The sequence below is a fragment of the Anser cygnoides genome, chromosome Z, assembly GCF_040182565.1.
Source record: "Anser cygnoides isolate HZ-2024a breed goose chromosome Z, Taihu_goose_T2T_genome, whole genome shotgun sequence".
Lineage (NCBI taxonomy): Eukaryota > Metazoa > Chordata > Aves > Anseriformes > Anatidae > Anser > Anser cygnoides.
In genome coordinates this window covers 31,592,098-31,615,965 of record NC_089912.1, presented here as the reverse complement: position 1 = coordinate 31,615,965, position 23,868 = coordinate 31,592,098, and the positions used below count along the sequence as shown (strand labels likewise).

Here is a 23,868-nt window from a genome sequence, read left to right as displayed (position 1 = left end):
TAAAAATACATCCATGTCAGAAGATCTTGCCAGCAGTGTCTTGCAGACTTTTTCGTTGTCTACTCAGAAAACCAAAGTGTGTACTTACCTTTTCAGTATGTCCAAGACATAATGAAATGACAAGTGAATTGGAATCGAACGGGAGATCTTTTTAGAAAGAACGGTTTTGATTATGGCCTTTATAATCCTAGAGATATTTTGAAAATAGAGAAATCAGTTCTGCTAAGGAAAAAAGTGTTTTAAAATTCAAGGTAGGTGGAATTGTTCTCCCTCACTCTTTCAGAGCAAGTTTTCAGTTATCTTTAAAAAGTGCTGTACTTGCATTTACATTAGATTACCTTTATATGGTGGAGATGAAGTGTTTGACCAAAATAATCCTCTTCAGATGTTAGCTTGGTTCATTTATTCTCTGGTGAAGAAACCGTTCTGCAGCTACGGGAAGGAACAAACTGAATCATACAAGGCTAAAAGGTGTTTTTTTTTTTTTTGCACCTTCACAGTTGAAGGCAGTTATTTGATGTGCAAACTATTACCGTAGAAAAGCAGAACAGAAGTGATGGTAGCTCATAAAATTACAGAGGCTACAAACATACCTCAAAGTCTAGTCAAAGCTTTTTCTTCAATTGGTAAGTAGCTCCCAGTTTGTTGAGAACAAGCTTTCTCATCTTGGGCTGTAGCTCCAGGGATGGAATAAACTTCTTCCAACAGTTTGGATAGGGGAAGTATGCTTGTTACATAGTATTGTGATCTGCACTATCAGGAAAAATGAAGAACCTGACAACCGAGAAAACCCACTTCTTCATTAACTATTTTTTCTTGGATATATTTAAATTTCTCCTTCCCTTTCCTTTGAGTTCAGAGTCCAGAGCAGAAACTACCTGTTGCAAGGAAAAATTGGTCAGTTTAGCTTAAAATCAGGATTGAAGTTTTTTGTTGTTATATTAGTGACAAATAATTAGCTGTCTGTCATCTGTTAGCAGCATTTAATTAATTGGCTATCACTAAACTGCAGAATCAGGGCCCAACCAGATAAACACGCATGGATTTCTATGCAGTTTTGTACACCTAATCTGAAAAGGGTCTAACACGCCTCTCAGCAACACTTACCCCACAACACTTAAAGTTACATTCTCCCTTTCAGGTATGCATTACAAAGACTCTCTCTTCATTTCCATGCAGGTTTCCCTGTTTACTCACAGCTCATCTTTAGCTGTTGAGGTATCTCTAAAGAGTACCTTGGATGAGAGACCTCAAGAGAAGCTGTGGATGGGTTGTTATGTACACTTCCCAGCTCTTTCTTACCTGAATGATGAAAGGCGTAACTCTGAAAGTGTATATGCTTTTCTTGATGTAGCTTTCTGTTTTAGTAGCAGATTTTTTTTTTCTGTAAGCACTTAATCTTTTTCATTTACTTTTTAGGGAAAAAGAAAGAACTATGTTTGGTGACAGCTTTCAGTTACTTCCCTTCCTTTCTACACTTCCAGCGAAGATACTCTGTTCATGTTAAGCAAACTGCAGGTGTTCCAGTTTTAGCAACTGCCTGTCTTGGCCATACCATCAACACTAAGGTCTTAGATTTTGACTGACTTAGGAAAAGGTTGTGTTTCAAACAGAGAATATTTTTTCAGACATAGAATAATTCTCGAAAATAAGCATTAAGGAAGTACAACAGGCTGTTCCTGCAAGAGAAGTCTCTCATGTTCTCAACTTCAGTATTGATCTGTGATCAGCCTGCCTTGGTACAAGCAAATCATTCATTTGCCACCTCTGTACTGATCAATATCTATGCTTGGATGCTGGGGAAGAGATGGGAAGGAAGCAGGACTGTGTTATGTAGGTATGATGTCCACTGCTGACACAGAATTAAGTGTCTTCTCTCATTTTCTTTCCTCAAATTTTGTGATTACAAGAACTACCACTATTAAACTGTCTGGGTTCAGGGTGGTGCTAGATTTTTAATTTCCAGGCAGACATAAAGATCTAATGTAGCATACAAAAATGTTAGTACATTTATGGTTGAAATACAGGAGTTGAAAAACACTGAAAGTTGCTGTTGGTGTTGATCAGATTGGATACTAAATTTAAACTGTGCTAGCTAAATGAGGCAGGAAAAGGGAAATACAAACTAAATATAAAACCCTTCCATCTGGAAATAGGAGAGAAATTTGGAGAACTACTTTTTGCACATGTCCTGGTGTGATTATAAGGAGAATGAGATTTCTTGTCCATGTTTCTGAGTCTTTATTAAATCTTGGTAGACAAGATGATACGTAATGAGAAAAGCAGGAACTCTGTCTCACCAAGTATGGAATGTAAGTAATGGCCTTTTGAATAGGATAGTGAGTAAAAATAGCTTTGTTCAGGATAGCATATTTAATGAATGAGGCAGAATTCTTTTGAAAAATATTATAGGGTCTTTAAAGACTTCATGGAGCAATTGCAATGAAAATCATAAGTGTACAGTATAAGCAAGGTTCAGAGGAACAGACTTTTTTTTCATTAGTCAGTATAGTTCAAGAAAGGGGGTGAAAAAGATCACATTTCTGAGTGTGAAAGCTAATATTTTGATCTTGAATAGCAATAGAAAAAAAAGTATTTGAAAACATATCCTTGAGCTTACACTTGTTTTTTCATACCGCACCTTAACTGTATCAGGACCCTGAGTGCATCTCTTGTCTAGGAGTTCAGTTTAGTGTAGTTCAAAGTCATCTGTGCTAAGGGGAACTGTTGTGAGAAAAGCTAGAAGCAAGGGCCTGTCCCTTCTTTCCTTTGGGAGCTGCTTTTAATGTGATGCTTTACCATTGACTCCTGTCACTGCTATGTCACAGCTGTGTAAGCAGATATGTCTGTGTTCCATCTCAGTCCTGACCTGGACCTGAACCTCTTGTTTGAGCTTTCTGGCTTGTTCTTGTATCTGTCTTGTCACTATGGATTTGCTGGCTGATCAATGGACTGCATCTGACCCTTTTCACTATTTCCAGATCCAGTCCTGACCCAGACTTACTTCTTGCCAACCTGACTCTTTGCTGGTGAATTCGCTGCTCTCACCTGGCTTGTTTTCCCAGCTTACATTCCTTTGCAGACCAGCTGGCCCCTCCAGGTCTCTGACAATGTGAACATAAAAGGCTAATTTATTAAACTCGCAACTTACATGGGACTTGCTTACATGACACACTTTTTTTCCTGGCCCATTACCAAGATTGTGAGTATTAAGCATGGGAAAAAATTGCTTAGGTAAGTTTTGCAGTCTTTGTCCTTGGAGGTGTCCAGATCCTGACTGGATAAAGTCCTGAGCAACCAGGTCTTTTCTTTTGTATCTGAACTTGCTTTCAGCAGGAGGTAGTACTAGATGACTTTTGAGTTCCCTTCCAGCCTGAATTATCTTACGTGCTCATGATCATATGTCATTTATGTGAACTACCTTGTTTCAGTAGTTAGGATCATTGCCTTATTTATTGTATCACAGAATCACAGAATCGTCTAGGTTGGAAGAGACCTCCAAGATCATCTAGTCCAACCTCTGTCCTAGCACTAACAAGACCTCCACTAAACCATATCACTAAGTCCAACATCTAAACGTCTATTAAACACCTCCAGGGATGGTGACTCAACCACTTCCCTGGGCAGCCTATTCCAATGCCTAACAACCCTTTCAGTAAAGAAGTTCTTCCTAATATCCAACCTAAACCTCCTCTGGCGCAACTTTAGCCCATTCCCCCTCGTCCTGTCACCAGGCACGTGGGAGAATAGACCAACCCCTACCTCGCTACAGCCTCCTTTAAGGTACCTATAGAGAGCGATGAGGTCTCCCCTGAGCCTCCTCTTCTCCAGGCTAAACAACCCCAGCTCCCTCAGCCGCTCCTCGTAAGACTTGTTCTCCAGACCCCACACTTTTTGTATTTTTTGTATTGTGCAAGTTGATGAAGAGAAGCAAAGTTAGTAATACTCCAGTTTTGACAAATATACAAAATGTATGCCCCCTAGTTACTTATATTGGATATTATTGCAAGTTTGATGATTTAGTCAACAAGCTTGAATGACTGATTGTTTATTTTTAAGCCCTGACTTGTCCACATCTTTTAACTTGTCACTTACTTCATGGAAACATCCTGTATCTTCATCATTGCTCCTTGCTCTTCAACATGCAGTGACAATAGAAATAAATCTTGGTTGTCTCCTTTAACTGTAGCAGCTTCCAAAAAAAAATACGTTGCTGTAAATATTTCTTAAGATATTTTAGTTGCCTTGGATGAAAGCTCATAAATGAAGAAAAAATTGATATATTTCATTATTGGTCTTGTGTTTATTTATTTTATTTCTATCCTTAGAACAGTATATCTGCAGTAGAAGGGAAAGGAAATACAGTCTTTAAAACCTTTGAGACTTGTTTATAATCCAGTTATTTTTTATCACTGAAGGAGAACAGCACAGACTTGTATCTTTTCATAATCTTTTATATCTAATTGGCCTTGCCTTCTGGTAGAAAGATGGACTGGGAGACATTTTAAAGTGGTTTATAGCTTGTCTTGCTTGGGTTTCCAAGCATTATAGGATGAATTACATTGGAGAGGACCTCAGGAGGTCTGTAGTTGAATCCCATTCTCAGAGCACAGTCAGCTGTGAGGTCAGACAAGGTTGCTCAGGGCTTTGTCTGATCAGGTCTTGAAACATCCAAGAATGGAGGTTGCAGAACCTTTCTGGGCAACCTGCTCCAATTACTTATTTTTTCCACTTCAAATTATTTGGTTCAAGTAATTAAATTCCTCTCATTCTATGTTTTTTAATAGTTACTAGAAAGTTGTGGGAAAGGCTCAGTGGAAGTATAGTAACAGTGTGCTGTGTCAAATTGGTATTTCAGCCAGAAGCACGTCACTTTTGTATTTCACCTCTGTACTTCTCAGTTCAGTGAGAGTCATTGAGGTACTGCAGTTAGTAGCTCATATGTGATGAGTGATGTGGTATCTGAAAATTTTCCAGAAAAATCATTGCGACTTTGAGGAGAGTTTTTGATTGTTTTCATTAATGTCTGTCGAGGCCTCCTTCTCTGTTAGTGTCTCTAACCAGTGTTTTTATATTTGTGCTTCCTTGATTTAGATCGTGATGGATTACTATGGAATGCTTTTATGTGAAATTGAATCGTGTCCTGTCACTTTCTGCCATTACAACAACAAGCTATGGCACTGTTTGAAATATTTCAGTGGTACTATTAAAATAAGAGCAGATACTCTGAATTGTCAGTTATTTATATATTGTGTGGAACATATGAACTAGTCCTGGTGAAAGGTACCTGCCATGAAGAACAAACGCTTCATCGGGGCTCTACCAGTAGTACCTGAGGAGCCATCCACGAGGCTCAGTGGGCTCCTGGTGAGAATGGAGTGGTTGAACACTTAACATCCAGTGTGGTGCGAGCTGTACGTGTGTACTTCCTGAACCTTGTGAAGTTTAGTAAGGTAGAGTGCAGAGCCTAGCACCAGTATGTGCTGGGGGTCAGCCAGCTGGAAGGCAGCTTTGCAGAAAAGGACCTGGGGGTCTTGGTGGACACCAAGTTGAACAAAAGCTAGCAGTGTGCCCTTTATACAAAGGAAGCTAATGCCTGGGCTGCATTAGGCAAAGTGTTGCCGGCAGATCAAGGAAGGTGATTCTTTCCATCTACTCAGCACTTGTGAGACCACAGGTGGACTGCTGTGTCTAGTTCTGGGCTCCCCAGTACAAGAGAGGCTTGGGCATGCTGGATAGAGTCCAAGAAAGTCCAAACAAAGTCCAACGAAGTCCAAATCAGATACCTGAGGGACTGGAGCATCTCTCACATGAGGAAGGGCTGAGAGTGTAGACTGTTCAGCCTTGGCTCAGAGGGGATCTCATCAGCGTGTGTAAATACTTGAAGGGATGGTTCAAAGAGGATATAGCCAGGCTCTTTTCACTGGTGCCCAGTGCCAGGACAAGAGGCAGTGGGCACATGCTGGAACACAGGAGGTTCCCTCTGAACACAGGAAGCACTTCTGTGCTGTGTGGGTGCTGAGCACTGGCATGGGTTGCCCAGGGAGGTTGTGAAGTCCCCTGGAGATCTTCAAAAGCTGCGTGGACGTGGCGGCCTGCTGGGTGACCCTGCTTTAGCAGGGTGGCTGGAGCAGATGACCTCCAGAAGCCCCTTCCGACTTCAGCTGTTGTTTGATCCATATACTGTAGCCTATTTCTCACAGTGCTCTCCTTGTCCTACAACAACACTTCAAAGTCAAAGGTAACTGAGATGAGCTCTGTGCAAAAGAAACCACAGGGAGTGTGGGAAGAGATGGAAGAGAGAGTACTGTCCCTTCCTCTGTCCTCTCCACCTTCTAGAGGAGAGTACATTTTTTGCCCTGTTGTGCACTGAGACCAGTGACATGTACTTCCACGCACTGTTTCTTCTTGCTCCTTCCCACATGCAGTGGAACAGGACATTGTCCTGAGGAGCCATGGATCAACCTTGTGTTCGTGCAGGTGGGGCAAATAGCGTGAAGACACCTTACAGCTCTTCATGAGATGAGCATGATTGTCAGCTTTCCCTCTACACACGTCATACAGGGGAGAGAAAATAAGTAGTGGGGAGGAAAAGACCTGTTGCTCTGTGCCATGACTAGGGGAAAAGAGAAGAGGTTCTCTCCCTACCTGTCCCTGTCATGCTTTTGCTTGCTGAGCTTTAGCACCCTGCACAGCTTTCAAAGTGCTGCACTTGACCTTTCTGCTCTTACCATGTCCTCAGTATGTACTGAGTATGGACTCCACTAGGACCGTGTCTGGGGCCATCGGTGTTGACGGCCCTTATATTTGGGTTGTTCTGGGATACTGCAGAGAGGAAAGGAGAGTTTGATGGCTGCTGGAATACCAGTGATGTGGAAACTGACCTACTGAGTCTGAGGAAATCTAACTGTGGCCTGCTATACTAAGAAATTAACTAAGAATGCCTTAATTCACAGGGCATGTTTGCTGCTTTGTATATTTGAGTAAAGCTAAATAATAGGGCATCTTCAGAGGAAGACATTTCCTTCAGTGTTATGTTATTCCTTGTTATTTAGTGGTCTTAGTCACTGAAAAAGAAAGCTAGATAAAGCATGCAAGTCTTAACTCTTGATACTTTGCTTTCTAGTTTTTTTTGAAATGCCTTTTATTAATGATTCAAGCTGTCTAGGCTTTTTGTCCATTTCAGTGCAATCTGTTGTGGTGCAGAGGCTTGGGAAGCAGGAGCCTCTCTGAATTTGCAAGTCTTAATCTAGTTACATGCAGTAGCTTGTGTCGTGGGCAGGGAGGGGGCTGGTACATGTTCCACTACAGCTCTAAATTGGAGCCCCGTTATCTCTAATGGCAAGAAATATTTATTTCTCGGTATAATTTCAGCCACAGCCTTAATGTCTTGTTTTTGAACCTTGTGTGGTGAAAAATGTATTTTTTTTTGGTCACTAGATGAAATCAGGAAGTATAGTTGCCTGTTTTAATGTGTTTTTATGATGTAATTTATTAAACAGGTATATGTATTTGCTGACAAAATAAGACAAGCATGTCCTAAGCAGTCTGTAAGTCCTAAACAGAAGCTTCTGTTTGGTTAGCCGCTGTATTGAAATTCCAGTGTAAAGAATGTAAAGAATATGTCTTTACTGTAAAGTGTCTCAAAGAGTAAGCCTTTAACTGGTACAATAATTAATTATATTCTAATGTATCATAAATGTTTCTTTGGACATATTTGAATCTTTTGGGTTTTATTCCTGTTTTCAGGGAAATTCCAATGGCATCGCTACTGTGGATGTTTCAGCAGGGTTTGTGGGACTAGAAAGCTATGTGGAGATACCAGCAATCTTCCTTACAGCATTTGCAACGTATGCAGGACCTTTGCTTTGGGCCATTCATCTGCTGTGCTACTTGAGTTCTGAAGTTAGCAGGTAATCAAGTTTTAAACTAAAGTAATGCTCCCTTACGTATTGCAGATATAAATGCCATCTATATAATGTACAAACAGTTTTATTTACATCATTCTTTTCCTTAAAAGTTAGTTTTCCATTAAGAAAATACATACTGTGTTTTTGATACGAGTTTGTATCACCTCACTCTTCCAGTTTCATTTTATCTGCAGAAATTTTGTATTGGGAAGATGTGTGTGTGTTTTACTGTTTTTTTCTTAATGAGATCTCAGTTTGCTGTGCTAAATTATCTAAAATCTTATTATATTTTGTTTTAACAGGGTGTCCTACCTAAAACATTCTTCTTGGAATCTATTAAGTAGGAGGCCTGAGAAGGCCTTTTCAAAATAATGACATAGACTTCAAACTTAACCAATGTGCTGATCTTTGACAAGCTGTCCTTGCTTGGCGAAGTGGCATTCAACCTCAGATAAATAAAATAAGCTTATTTTATTGTATGTTCATGGTTATTGCTGTTACTTTTAGCTAAAATGTTTGTGCTTTTGGATATCTTGTGTAGCAGAGGAATTAAGGAATGTAAAATAAATTAATGAATGTGGAATTTCAAGAAGAGGTAGTTGGAAAATGTTTATGTAACTTAGTGTGCATGTAAAATACGATTGGACTCTTTGCTACTGCATTTAAGTCATTGTTTGGCACTCAAACTGAGAGATGCGATATAGTAGCAGGAAGGAGCTGTAAATTCAGTATCCTATTGATCCACAAACACAGAAACTTGACATATATTTTCACTGAAATAACATGACAGTGACAAAATTCTTACCATCCCAGAGCCTCCCAGAGCTTTTCGTAGTCAACTACTTGTCTTTTCTTTATTGTCTTCGGAATTTAAATTTACTCTTTTTTTTTTTTTTTTTTTTTTAAATGGGAAACTTAACATTGCAGCAGGGCTGGTGTGTGGGATTGGGATTTTAGACATTATTTAGTTTATTACAACTCTTTGCCTTATGTGTAGTCATCCTCTGTAAACACATCTTACTTCCTTTATCTACAGAGTGTCATCCAGTCTCATCCTGTCTGTGCTTTGTGTTATCTGGCTTCTCTCTTCTCCTTTTGCTTCTTTGTCTTGGGCTGCATGTGCACTGTGAACTTGTGTCAGCACGTATGGGTTCGTCAAAGGCATAAGGAGAGGGTATCCCTAACTCACCTAGCTGCATAGAGTAGTGGAGGTTTTTGTACTGGGAAGGAGCTGTTCTAACGGGCTAAATCCCTGCACAGTCATTGTGTCCATTGCTGTGCATTAACAAGCACCTTTAACAGACAGAGATAGCACCTTATTCACTGATCTGCCTATCTACCGTGCTGTTTTTTAAAGATGCCTGACTCTCTGTACTTTGTTTTAGTGGAATTACATAGCCTAGTGCTGGATAATTGTATTGCACCAGTAATGTAGATTGAGACTTACTGTAGAACATTTCCTCTTAGTTTAAGGCCGGTTACCCTGAAATCGTATTTGGTCTTATGTAGGTTGATACTGTCTAAACACTGGTCTTTATGTTTAATACATATTTTTTCCGTTCATTCTGATATTTTTTTTTGCTTTGGGAGGAGAAGATGTATAATACAGTAATTATTGATGTCTGTATTTGTATAACCACACAAACACCTTTCCTGAGTTTTCCCTACTACCTGATGTCTTGACACCAAACTCAACTTTAACTCTGTTTCTAAAGCTCCTCCGTTTAGCTTTATTTACTGCTGTGCTTCATCTTCCCAATATCCAAGCTCTTCAAGCTGTTGGCTTCCTTTCTTTCTACGCTCTTTAAAATGAGTTACCGTGTACATATAAAGCTCCCTGCTTCTTGTCTTCTAGTAAATATGTGACCCATGACCCTGGCTATTACTTACGTTCTATTAATCTACCGTTTTTCATAATTCCTGTATATCTCTGTTTACCTCTACTGCGCTGTGTTTAAATTAGTGCTAGACAGTTCCACTGGTCATACCCATGTTCCTGTGTTTTGTTTTTTTCTTTTTTTTTTTTTTTTTAGCAGTTCTACTTGTTCTACTTTCTGATCTTCATTACATTGTAGGTGCTTTGGAACTGGAAATTTTCACTTGTGCTTAGAGGATTCTGAGCATAGAGATTTAAACAGCCTCAGTGCCATTGTGTGAAGAGTGAGAGGAAAAGAACAGAAGTTCTGTAATGTGTTTAAAGAGCTGAAGTTTTAATGTTGTTTAAACCCTAGACAGCAGACTGTGATCTGCACTAACATACAATGAAGAGAAAATGATACCATATAGCATGTTTTTTTAAAGATCATCTAACAAAATAATGAAAAACTCTGAAACAAAATCTCTGAAGACCTATAGATGTTTAGTATTGTTTCAAATAATGTGTGCCTGTAGTGGTGTTGGTTGTTCTGATGTTTTCTTGATTGAATTTTTTCAGATTAAAAGCTCAACTAGTAGTGTTGCCAGGTACAGTGCTGTTTTAAACTGCTCTCAGGTGGGCAGCTGTGACCTGTAATACCCACGTCACTTATGTAAGTAGATTCCATCAAACAACTTGTGTCTATAGAAGTTTTAAGGTTCATTTGTGTCAACTGGTAAGGTTGTTTCCTCTACTAAACAGTGAATAACCCTGGACTGGAATCTCTCTAGCCCCTGGAGCTTATTTAAATTGGTATGCTATGATGCTCAGAACTTCCGTCTGTACACTTTTGATTTTACTTCTGTGGTTTGTTGCTGGCCAAATGGTCGCCACATTTCTTTGTCATTATTCCTTGAACCAAAAGGTCAAACTATAGAAGACACAGGTCAGCTGTTCCATGTGGTTTCTTAAATGTACGGAAGACGAAGTGTTTCTTTTTTCTTTTTTCTTTTTTCTTTTCTTTTCTTTTTTCTTTTCTTTTCTTTTTTTCTTTTTTTTCTTTTTTAAGGGCTGGGTGCTTTAGATTGTTCTTTATAAAAGCTTCTTGTTTTTTTATATGCAAATGTGCCTTGGTCAATGAAATTCAAACCCTCTCCTTTCTTTTGTAGTCCTGAATGCAAGATGAAGATCCTTTACATGCTTCCACTAGATAGGAGGGTCTAAAAGAACCCAGCTGCTGTAGTTTTGTGGAGCATGCTGAGTAGGTCCCATTAGATTGCCACAGAATGCCATCAGGATTGCTGGCCCATCCTAATACAGTCACAGCTGGACGGATGTGTTCAGAACAGCACAGCAATGCCATTCTTAATGCAGTTTCTAGCATCCTGCAGCCTGTCTCAGAGCTGCTTGCATCTGAGGAAGGTGACTTGAACAGAGAAGTCTGACCTCAGTGCTAGCTGTCGTTGTTTATTGCGGCCACTCAGCAGAGCCCCATGTAATTTATAGCTGCATCAGCTGATTTTGCTTACCAGAACTTCATGCTGGAGTTCTTAGAAGCAGAGCTCCACTGGGGCCCTCAGTTCCAAGGGGCAAATACGTAAGCATAACCTTTGGTCTCTCTGCACTTTGCATTCATGAAATCATGGCATACTTGAGCCTGGAAGGTATCTCTGGAGATCATCTGTGTCAAGTCTGCTGTCCAAAGGAGGGTCAACCAGAGCAGGTTCCTCAGGGCCATGTCCAGTCAGGTATTAATTATCTCCAAGGATGGACACTCAATAGTCTCCTTGGGCAAACTGTGCATGATAACCCTGACAGTAAAAAAGTTGTTTTCTGAAGTTTTAAGTGGAATTTATTCTATTTCAGTTTGTGCCGGCTGCTTTTTGTCATTTTGCTGGGCACCACAGAGACGAGTTTGTCTTTTTTGTCTTCTTTATTCTTGCCCATGAGATGTTCATATGTATGGATAAGGTTCCTGCTGAGCCTTCTCTTATCAAGCCTAAACAGCTCCATCTGTTTCAGCTTCTCCTCTTTTGTGAGATGCTTCATTCCCGACATCATTTCTGTGGTCCTTCAGTGCTCTTGCTCCAGTACATCCGTGCCTTTCTTGCACTGTGGAACCCAGAACTGGACTCAGGACCCTGAGCGTGATTTCAGCACGGCTGAAGAGGGGATGGAGCATCATCCCCAACCAGCTAGCAATGCTCACCCCAGCACAGCCCCAAGTGCTCTTGGTCTTCTGTGCCAGAAGCACAAATGGCTGGCTGGTAGACAGCGTGGTGTCCATCAGGACAACCTATGGATGTCCTTCTCTGCCAAGCTGCTTTCCGAGTGGTCAGCCTCCAGCCCATCCTGGTGCCTGGGTTTACTTCTTCCGAGGTGCAGGATTTGGCATTTGCTGAACTTCATGGGTTTGTTGTCAGGCCCTTTCTGCAGCGTGTTGAGGCCCCCTGAATGACAGCACACCCATCTTGTGGTGTACCAGCTGCTCTTCCTGTTTTGCATTATTGCAGACTTGCTGAGGGTGCTCTCTGTCCTGTCATGCAAGTCATTAACAAAGATACTCAAGAGCATTGTCCCTGCTGTGAAGCTTTGGGTTCAATATCTAGTGAGAGGCCTCCAGGTGGATTTTGTGGTGCTGATGAGAAGCCTGTGAGCTGGATAGCTGAGGCAGTTTTCAGTCTGCCTCTCTGTCCACTTATCTCAACCCTACTGCATCAGTTTACCTGTGAGGGTGTTACAGGAGACAGTGTTAAAAGCCTCCTTGTGAAGTAGAAGTGCATTAGATACCTGTAGTCCATGTATTTTCAGACCACTAAGATGAAAAAAGGAATAGAAAATAAGGACTTCTTGAAATAAAGTGTTTGCTCTCTGGAATTGTGGTTGTAAGTGGTTAAACCATTTGCATCCATCTAATCAGGCACATGGAACTATAAAATCTTCTCCTCATATGCAAAGGTAAATATATTTCTAAAATAACTAATGGCATGTGATAGACAGTAACATGGATATTACTGCCACTTTTAGTCCTTCATGCTCTCATAAGAAACTTGGCAGCTGGAATGTGATGGGATTTTCACAGACAGAAATAGTAAGAACTCTTCTGCTTTAGTCTCCATGGAAACTGCAATAACTCTTGAAAATACTTTTGAGACAGGGAACAATGATTAAACAGATGCCTAAACTTAACCAAGTATTCTGTGTGTGACTGGCATAAATTCCAGAGAGCATATGAGTCATGTGAAGGGTGGCTTTTAGAGTGCTCACTGTATCGCTCTGATCTGAATTAGAACTCCACATTTGGGGATCCTTATCATCTGAAAAAAGGGCCTTGTTATTGGATAACCAGACCTGTGTTACATGACCTCACTGTACAGTACACTCCAGATGGATTCAATTTTTTAAGTTCCTACCCCAAAAAATTGTCTCGTGGGTGACAGTCACAGTGTTGTGTAATTACCACTCTTTAGGTAGGCAGCATGGTAGTTTTCAGCTTCCTTGCACATTGGAATCTGTGTTTTAATTGGTATAATGAGCCAGGTTTCAGGATGAATGCTGGATGTCTCCTAGCATTAGAAAAAAGCTGCATGTCTGTTGACTTCTCTTTCCTAGTAATCATAAGTTTTAGTAATGCTTTCCTGTTAGCAAATAGCTTTCAGGTATTGAAAACATAAGTTGTGCCCAATGAGAGGGTATTGGTTGCAAAACCTTTAATGTTGTGCTGGGACTTCGTTAGTGTAGAATGCTTGCATAGCAAATTTACATTTTTGCTGTGAATTCTTTTATAATGCTGATTTAAAAAGAAGAAGGAAAGCATGCTTGTTACAGGAATTTCAGCATTTAACACCAGCTTTTGCCATCTTCAAGCTAATGCATTTCATTTATGGATTCCTCCATTCATAATTCATGTTATTACATTGATCATTTCTCCTTCTAATGTAAGCTGGCCACGCAGTGAGTGTTTCAATATATTTTCTGAGTCCCGGGTAGAAATTGCAGTCCCTGATAAAGACAAAGGAGCACTCCAGATCTTTTTTTCCAAACCTTTCGGTATTTTACATAAGTAGTTTTTAATTCCTCTGGTTTCACTTCATTCTCTCTCCCTTAGGTTAATTAATGATGAAGAAATGTTTACAGCTAAGAATATACTGCAGCTATGTTCTCTAGAATGGTAATACCTGCTCTATACTGTGTTTGCCAGCAATCCAGCTCTCTGACTGAAATGAAAAGTGTAGAAGAAGGTATCTACTAGTTCCTTGGTGTGTATGGAAATCTGGAAGTGATTTAAAACTGGGAATGTGGCTTTTTTGCCACAGGCTGGAAGAATATTCTACTCACTTTGGTATCTCCTGACGTGCTGTCATTGCAGTGACGAGCTGGAGATTTGTTGTACACGTCATTAATGTTCTGTTACGGAGACCTCTTCATCAGTTGCCTCTGTTGCAAACAAATGCCAGTTGCTTCAAAGCCATTTGCAAAATAAATGTCATCCTCTTCCTCTACGGACCAGCTATGCAGCTGTGTTTTAGGAGCTGAAACACTTTCTATGTAAATGTTAAAGGAAGTAGTGAGCACAGAATTTAAAGCACACAGATTTGGGGTGGGTTGAGTTATTTTTGCTTTATGGAGATAGAAGGAAGCATCTAACAGATTTGGAACTTAAAAAAAAAAACAGAAAAATGATTTAATATTTGGTAGAATTGACATATTAAGCATGAGGTCTGTTTTCTAATAATGAGTACTGACCTTAACAGAGAACTCATGCTCCTCCAGTGTACTACGTACTGCACAAGTGCATTGTAGAGTCGATCACACAGCTTTTAACTAGTCTTACCAATGCTGTGTATTGTCATTACTGTGAGACTGTTGTCATTGACAGAACTGATTGCTTAGATAGAGGCTACTTTAAGTAAGCATATCGGACATGCTTTTTAATTTCTACATGGTCTACCACCTTTTTTTGGTGGGTAATCTTGAATTGAAAGGAAAGGGTTCTGTGATTATGTTTCTTGTTTCTGCTCTAATTTGGTGGTTTTAGAGTTAGACTGTCTTCCTCCTCTTGATCTTGGGGTGTCCTATCTGACCTATAGAAGTGTGTTCAAAAGCACATAGCTCAGCTGGCTAGCTGGTTCTTACTCCACCTAGGGTGCAGGTGTGCAGTGTCACTTTGTTGTACAAGAGGGTGCAGAACCTTTGTTCTTGTTTGGAACCTCTCCGTCATGAGACAATATTTTTCTGACATCCTGTATAGCTAGGTTTAGAAATGCTTCTTATGCAAAACAGTTCATAAAATTTAATACGCACCTGCACTAATCCACACCTGGATCTAGTAGAAGACTCAAGGGTTACAATGCTGGGCATCAGCAGCCCACTCTCACTCACTGTCTGCTGCACCCTCTTGCTTGGTAGCCTTCCCTCTCACTTGCATGGCATTCTTCTCTCTACCTTGGTATCCCTGTCCCTCTCTTTCTCTTGCTGTCCCTGTCTTCCTCTTGTGGATCCTCTGCTCCCTCCATTCTAGCTTTCCTTCTCTCCTGGGCCTGTTTTATGCCCCTCTGGTGTGTCATTTCTCTCACTGGCATGTGCTTTGTCTCTCTGCCTGCCTTATGTGCCTTTTCTCTTGTGCATTTGCTCTCCTGTGCTCCCTTCTCTCATTCTCATGCTTTCTGTTTCCCTCATACACTATCCCCCTCCCTCTCAGCATCCCCTGAATCTCCTGAACTTTCCCAGTGTCTCTTGAGGCTTCCCTCTCTTGGCTCCTTTCCCCTGCCGTAAGCTTTCTCTCTCTCTTCCCTCGAGGAATCCCTCTCTCCCTGAAGTGAATTCCCTCCCACATACGCTTTTCCTCTCTGTCATGTTTCCCCTCTCTCTTTTGTGTTTTTCTTACCCCTTGTGCATTTTGCCTTTCATGTGCTTTTTCTTTTTCCTCTCTTTTACATGCTTTCCTGCTCTCTGACACAGTGTTCCCCTCACTTGCACTTTCCCTATTGCTCACACTTTGTCACTGACTTGTGCTTTCCCTCCATCTCTTTGCTGTCCCTCTTTATCCCTTCCTACCCTGCTGTTGCTCTTGCTTTCCCCTCACTGTTCTTTCTTCTCATGCGCTGTCATGCTCACTTTCCTTGTGTGCCCTTGCTTTCCTCTCAGACGCGTTGTGTTCACGGCATTGTGTGCTCGTGCTCCTCTTGTGCACTTGAGTTCCTTTCACCTCTACCCCTCCCTTGCCTTCCCCCTTCTCTTGCTTTCTTGCCTCCCCTACTCTCCCACCTTCCCCTCTCCCCTGCTTTCCACTCACATACTTCCCTCTAGTGCTTGTTCGTGCTGTGCAAATGTTCCTCGTGTTCCCTGTGTGTGCTTGCTCTGCCCTTGCTCCCACCTTCTCTCCCCGCCTTGCTCTATCCCATCCTCTCCTCTCCCCTTCTCACCATCCCTGCCTCCCTCTTAGTTTCCCTTTCTCTTGAGAGCGGCCCTCCTGCTCTCCATGCACGTTCTCTCTTTCTCACATGCTTTGTCTCTCTCTGCAAGGTGCTCTGCCTCTCCTGCATTCTTCTTTCATGTCCCAGCTCTCTGGCTTTCACACGCCCTCTTGCATGCTTTCCTGACTCTTTTCCCTCTTGCTTGCATTTTCCCTCTCAGTCATGCTTTCTCCTTTGGTCATGCTTTTGCTCGTACTTTCCCTTTTCTCCCTTGCTCTCCACCTGCCTTGCTCTCTGCCTTGCTGTATGTATGCCTCCACACACAGCTATTCCTCTTCGCTCTTGCTTTCCCACCCTCTCTCAGATGCTCCCCCGCACTGCATGCTTTCCCCATCTCTCGCGTGGTTTGTCCCCATCTTTCTTGTGTGTGGGCTTCCCCCATTCCTCGTGTCTCTCTTGTGTGCTTCCTGCCTGTGACACTCGTGCATCCTGCTCTCTCAAGCTCCCTCTGTGCACTTTTCCCCCCCTTGCATGTACCATCCTTCTCAAGCATGTGCTCTGCTCCCTCTCCTTGTGCACACTCTCCCCCTCTCGCGCCTCACCTCAGACATGTGCTTCACTTCTCATTCATGGTCCTTTCCTCTTGTGCACTTCTGCCCTCTCTTGTGTCTTTTTCTTCTCTCCCTCCGCCCCTTGCTTTTCCTTTCTGTCTTCCTTTCCCCTCTCTCAGTTTTTCTCCTCTCTCCCATGCTTTCCTGTCTCTCTCACACATTCTTAAATCCCTGCAGATCCACTTTGCTTGCTCCTTCCCCCTCTCTCACTTGTTCAGTCTCTTAACCCGGGCCTCCCCTTCCCTCTCCTGCCTTCCCGTTCTTGCATGTCTTTCCTTTCTCTTGCATTTCCCTCCCACATTCTCACATTGCATCTGTCTTGCTTTCTCTCTGCCTTTGCTTTCCCATCTCTCACAGACCTTTCCTTCCTTGTATGCACTTTCCCTCTCGCATGCTTGCAGTCTCTCACTCATGTTTTCCTCTGCTCTTTTGCTTGCTGCCCATCTCTGTTTAGGTTTCCCTCTCAGTCTATATAGCATTCCCCCACCACATCCCTTTCTTTTTGTCTTGGGTGTGCTTTCCCTCCCACTTAGATTTACATTTCACCTCTCTTGGTTGTCTCTGAAGCTTTCTTGAGCCCCACCACCCTTCCTTTCCCTCTCCCTTGGACATACTTTGCCTCTTGCATGTGCTTTGGCTCTCTCTTATCCATCTTCACTCTCCTGGGGTGCTTCCTCTCTCGCACTGTCCCTCGCTTTCCTCTTTTCTCTCTGTCTCCCTTTCACTGTAGCCCTCCCCCCCCCCATTTTCCTCTCTCTGATACCTGTACATTTTTATCTTGTGTGCTTTGCCTCTCCTGCATGCATCCCGCCTGTCTAATGTGCTGTGCCTCTCAAGCGCCCTTTGCTTCTTGCACTTCTCTCTCATTCTCCTGCTTTGTCTCGCTCTTATGCGTGCCTCCCCTTGCACTTTCCCACTCTGACACCACTTCCCCCTCTTGCACGCAATGCATTTTTCTCACATGGACTTTGCCTGCTTCCCTCACTTACGCCTTGTTCTCCTTCACATGTCTCCTCTCTGTCACATGCTCTGCCTCTCTGCTTCGCACTTCACCTCTGACAGACATTGTACCTCTCTCACGTGTTGCTTCTCTCTGCTTTGCACTTTGTCTCAAGCGTGCCCATGCAGTCCCCCCCCAGTTTTGTGTGCACATGCCTCCCCTCTCTCTGCTCGTCTTTGCCCTTGCTCCTTCTCACTTTGCCTCTGCCTTAATGCTCTGACCCCACCTTGTGTACTCTGCAGCTCTCTCCTGCATGTGTTGCTGTGCTCGCTTCAGCTTTGTTGCTCTCCCATTTGTACCCTGCCTCCCTCTTCTGAGCTGTGCCCACTCCCATGTGTTGCCTCTTTCTTGCACACTGATGCTCTCAGGCATGCGTACACATCGCCTTTCCCACACATGCTTAGCCTCTTACATGGCCACTTTCCCTGTCATGCACTTTTCCTCTCTGATGCACTGTGCTGCTTTGTCCTACGTGCTTTGCTGCTGCCGTGTTGGCTTTCTTTTCACACTTCACTCTTACTCTCTCTTGCTTTCCTGTCTAACATAATTTCCCCATAGCATGCATTTCCATCTGTCATAGGTTTTCTCTCTTATTTGCACTTTGTCTCATTCAGGCTTCCAGTTTCTCACTCACTGCCCTTCCCTGTCCTGCTCACCACCCCTCTCTCTGTCATGCTCTACATCCTCCCAGTGCTTGTCACCCCCTTCTCAATTACTCCTGTGCTCTCTAAAACCATTCTCCCTCTGTCCTGAACGTCCTGTCTCCTGCTCACTCTTTCCCCTGCCCTGCCCCACTGGCTTTCTCTGTCTTCTCCTCTTTGCTGCCCCTGTCTCCCTTCATCTCAGTCTCTCCACCCCTCCTTCTCGCTCAGTGCCTTCCCTTTCTCAGTTGTGCATCCCAGCCTTTCTCACACACTTCGCTTCTCACGGGTTCTTTTCCCTTTTGTGCGTGCCTTTTTCATCCTCTCTTGCTTTGCACACTTCCTCCTTCACTTCCCACATCCCTTGCGTACTTTGCCAACTCTAACACACTCCTGCATGCACTCTCCCTCTTGGTCATGCTTTCAGTCCCTTGCTTGTTCTCTCCCTCGATTGTTTGGGACTCCTCTATTACTTTCTGTCCCCCCTTTCCTCTCTTTCCTACCCCCTCACCACCTCATCCTCCCTCCCTCCTTCCCTCTTTTCCCTCCGTCTGCTCCCGCACTTGCCTCACACACCCCTCCATGCTTCTCTGCCTTCCCTCCCCCTTAAACACATTTCCATCCTACCTCTCTCTTGTATGTCATCTCTCATCTCACACACTTCTGCTCTCATGTTTCTTCTTTCCCTTACAGCGTTGCACTTTCCCCTTTGTTGCTTTTTACTGGTGTTGCTTGCTCGCTCCCTCTCTTGCACGATCTTCTGCTTTTGCTTGCACTTTCCCTACCAACTCTTTGGCATCCTACTGGTGCTTTTCCAGCCCCTCTTTACTGCTGCCCCCCGATCCTTTCCTCTGCCCTTCTCTCTCTCTGCTCCGTCCCCACCCCACCCCTACCCCCCATTTCTCTTCCCACTCGGATGTAATTTCTTCCTCTTGCTTTCCCTCTCTCTCGCATGTGTTTTCCTGGTCTCTGTCACGTGCTTTGCCTCTGACAAATTTTTTTCCTTCTCCTCAGTCTCATGCACTTTTGTTCTCTCATGTAATTTGACTCGTTGAAGTACTTCCCACCTGACATGCTCACTCTCTCTCTGTGAAGTGTTCTGCCTATTTCTCATCATTTCCTTTGTGCAAAAAAAATACTTGTGCACTTTTGTTCTCTTCTGTGTTTTCTTTCCTCTTGTGATTCCCTCTCCCAGCCTCTTGCTTTTCCTATCTCCCTCTTCCTTTCCCTATATTGCAGACTTTCTCCTCTTACTTTTCCTTTTTTGCTTGCACAGTCCTCTCCTGTGCTGTCTCATACTTTCCTTTTCCCTAACTCCATCCTTTTCTTGCCATCCACCTCTATCAAGTGCTCTCTCTCTCTTCCATGCATGCTTTCCCTGCTTCTCTCGTTCCCTTTCTTGCTCTCCCCACCCTTCTTCCTTGTCTCTTCCCCTTTCACCCCCCTTTCTGCCTTGAATGGCCCCTCTTTCTTCCTGTCTCTCTGAAACACTTACCCATTGTATTATTCCATCTTACATACTTCCTTCACCTCTCTGACATGTGTCCTCTTTAAGTGCTTACCCTATGACATGTTTTATTTCTTTTGCTTTCCGTTCGTCTCATGTGTCCTTTTCCCTTCCCTCCCTCCCTTCCTTTTTCTCTCTCTTTTTCTTTTTTCTCCCCTTGCCCTTCTCCCTCTCGCCACCTCTGTCTCCCCTGCTTTGCTTCTCTGCAGCAGCTCTTTGCCTCTCACATGGCCTGCCCCCTCTCTCACACGGCCTGCCTCTCCAGGTGTGTTTCCCCTCTCTCCCCAGTGCACCCCCAGCACCCCTTCTCTCATGGAGACTCTTCGCACCCCCCTCACACAGCTGGCCTGGCTCTCACACCTGATTTCCTGCCTTTTGCACTTCCCTGTCTGGTTCTGTCTCTCTTCTCCTTTCCCTCTTCCACTTTGCCACTCTTTTGTTATCCCCACCAACTGCATACTTTCCCCTCTGAAAGATTTCCCCTTTCTTGCATGCACTTTCCCTCATTTAGGCTGTCAGCCTCCTGCTTGTCCTTCTCCCCCTCTGCCACTTGTTACCCCTCTCTATTGCCCAGCACTTACTGTCCCCCTCTGGTACACATTCACTCTCTCACATACGCTTAACTTCTCTCACATGCATTGCCCCTCTCTCGTTCTTTCATTTTGTCTCTTGTGGGTTTAACTCTCTTAGGGATTTCTTCTTGAAACACAGGAGAGAGAGTCTGATGTGTTTTCCTCTCTCCCTGACCCAGCGTGCTTACTGTTTCCCTCTTGCATCTTTTGCCTCTCCCTCACATGTTCTGTTTCTCAAAACCATGTGCACTGCGTCTGGCTTGTGCTGCTTTCTCTCTTCCACTTCCCTCCCTTATTTTCTTGATCCCACCCTGCTCTGGTGCTCTCTTGCTTTCCCTGTCTCTCACATGCTTTTCCAAACCTGACACGTTTTTCCTTCCGTGCATGCATTCTTCCTCTCATACTTTCAGTCACACGCGTTCCCCACTTTGTCATGCACTTGCACTCTTGTACAGCTTTCTCTTGCTCTTCTCTCTTTTTCTGTTGCTTTCCTCTGCCTTTGCACTCTTTCCTGCATGCTTTACCATCTCTCATGCCTGTTTCCCCTCTCTCACTTGCTGCAGATGGTTACCTAGCAAGTAAGGATGAGGAAAAAGCAGAGGTATTTAATGCCTTTTTCCTCAGTTCTTAATAGTAGTGACAGATTTTGGGCTGTCCTGCCCTGTGTAATCCTTTTCTTCTCACTTCTGCAACCTCACTGTCACATTTGCCCTGGCTTGTGGACTATCCCTCTTATCCACTATCCCACTCATTTGTGCAACCCATCTCATGTCATTTCCCTTTCTTGTGCCATCTCTCTAGTGCTTTCTTTTTCTTGTGCTTTGCCTCTCATGGGTGTGCTTTCTTCCCCTTGTATCTGTGTTTTCTTTTTCTCTTGCATGCATGGACTTTCCCTCTCTTACATGTACGTCTCCCATGGAGAGGGACTCTGTCAGGGCGTGTAGTGCTAGGTAATGGTTTTAAACTAAAAGGGGGTAGATTTGGATTAGACATAAGGAAGAAATCCTTTGCTGTGAGGGTGGTGAGGCACTGGCACAGGCTGCCCAGAGAAGCTGTGGATGCCCCATCCGTGGAGGTGTTCAAGGCCAGGTTGGATGGGGCTTTGAGCAGCCTGGTCTGGTGGGAGGTGTCCCTGCCCATGGCAGGGGGGATGGAACCAGGTGATCTTTAAGTTCCCTTCCAACCCAAACTATTCCCTGACTCTGCATGCACTTTACCTCAGTTGCATGTGCTTTCCTACCCACTGACTCATATGTCCTGTTGAGAAGTCTTTCTGTGATGCTGTACTTCTCCCTGCATTCTCCATGCATGAATTACTTCTCTCCTGTGCATGTGCTTTTCCCTCTGTACCTCCCTCTTGCCCTCCCTCCCTCTTTTGCACATCGTGGGCTCCCATCCCTTCCTCCCTTTTCTGTGCTCTTCCTGGCACACTCCCTATGTTTGTGCTTCCCCTCTCTTGTTCATGCTTTCCCTTGTCTCTCTCTCACACACATTTTTCGTCTCTCACTTTCACACACTCTCCCATGCTTTCCTCATGACTTCCCTTTCTAGCATGCTTTCCTTCTCATGTGTCCTTTCACTCTTCTGCATGTGTTCACCATTATCTTCACTGCACCCCTTCCCTCCCTAACGTGCCCTTTCCCTTTCTATGTCTTGCCCTTTTCTTGCACGCTCCCTCTCACACATTATTCTCTCACAACCTTTCTCCTGCTTGTACTCTTCCACCTCCATGCATTCTCTCTTAATTCCTTCTTTCTTCACTTGCTCTTCCCCCCCCAGCTCATGCTTTCTCTCCTTGTCACACTTTCCCTCCTTCTCTCACTTTTACTTGTGCTTTCCTTTTCTTGCATATTCCCCATTTCTAGCATGCTTCCTCTCTCGTACATGCTTTTATTTCGCATGAGCTTTGCCCTCTGTCTGTCAGGCAGTATTCCTTGCTCTTTCTTGTGTACATTTCTCATGTTCATGGATGTGTTTTTCTATCTCACTCTCTCATTTCTTTCCATCTCTCACACACATGCTTTCCTTCTCTCTCTCTACTGTGTGCTTCCCTTCTCTCTCTCTTTTACCTCCTTTCCATTGCTCGTTTTCTCTCTCCTGGACACACTTTCCCTCTCATATGCAGCCCTTTCCTTTCCTTGCTTTTGCTGCCCTCCATGCAGTCCGTCTTTCTTGCACTCATTCCCCCATACTTTCCCTTCTTCCTCTGTGCACTTTCCCTTGCCCACAATCTTGCATGTTGCCCCTTCTCATATTTGCTTTTACTCTCTTGCATCTCCTCTCTCTCACAGTTTCATACCTTTACTCTTGCTTCCATCCCCTCTCTTACACTCCATTTTTCCCACACATTCCCCCTTTGTTCTGCTTGGTTTCCTTTTCTCGCATGCTTCCCCTTTATGTGTTCTCCCTTTCTCTCACTTGTGCTTTCTTTCTCATGTGCTTTTTCATGCCTAAGTCCTTCTGTTTCTTCTTGTGCATGTACCCCCCACCTTGGCATGCATTCCTTCAGCCACATGCTTTCCCTCTCTAGCACAGCTTCCCTCTCCATGGTCTGATGCGTTTCCTCTTTCATTCTCTCATGCCATTCTTCTCTGGTGCACACCTTTCCTCCCACTCTCTTGTGGACTCTCTTGCTCATGCTCTCCCTCCCTCTCACATGCTTACTCTTTGCTGCCCCTTGCACACTTTTTGTCTCTTTGCTTGCCCTGTCTTGCGTGCTCTCTCTCTTTGTGCACTTTTCCATCCCCTTTCATATGTGCATTCCATCTCTAATGAACATCCCTTCTTCTCTCATGCATTGCCTCATAGCTTTTATCTTTTTATCATGCCTTTCCTCTTTTTTTGCATGGCTTCCTTTCTCTGGCATCTTTCCTTTTGCTCATTTCTGGTGCATATGCCCATTCACTTTACAATGCACACAGGCTGCCTTTCTTGTTCTCTCAAGCTTTCCCTGCCTCGACTGTCAGTGTTTTTCACTCTCTTGTGCTCTCCTGAGCACTCCAACTTAACACAGGCCCTTGGTGTCTCCCTCTCAAATACCTTCCTTCTTATTTGAATGTTGCCTCTCATTTTCTTTCACTCCTTCCCAGATGCTTTCTCTTTCTCCCTTTCTCATAAGGCTTTCTTCTTTCTGTTATGTGCTGTACCTCTGTCCCATGCATGTGTTCCTCTGCCTTGAAACGTCCTCACAGTTTTCTGTTCTTTCTTGATGTCTCTTTCCCTCTCATTCCCTTCTGCTTTACTTCTGTGTCATGCACTCTCTTTCCCTGTATTGCCTGTGCCTCCCCTCCGTACCCTCTCAGGCAAACCTCCCCTCTCTGTCACGTGTTTCTTGACAAGTGCTTTTTCTGTCTCTT

At 43.6% G+C, this 23,868-nt stretch overlaps 1 protein-coding gene across 6 annotated transcripts in view; it reads left to right on the top strand.

Annotated features, from left to right (window-relative positions):
- PIGG (phosphatidylinositol glycan anchor biosynthesis class G (EMM blood group)) overlaps window positions 1-23,868 on the top strand; it is an 88,487-nt gene that overhangs the window by 48,278 nt on the left and 16,341 nt on the right. For 2 of the 6 annotated variants that reach the window (XM_048051020.2, XM_048051021.2), the window contains exon 12: window positions 7,750-7,913. In XM_048051020.2, the coding sequence (XP_047906977.1) occupies window positions 7,750-7,913 (164 nt within the window). The other 4 variants (XR_010827434.1, XM_048051022.2, XR_007159089.2 and 1 more) reach the window with 4 other exon arrangements.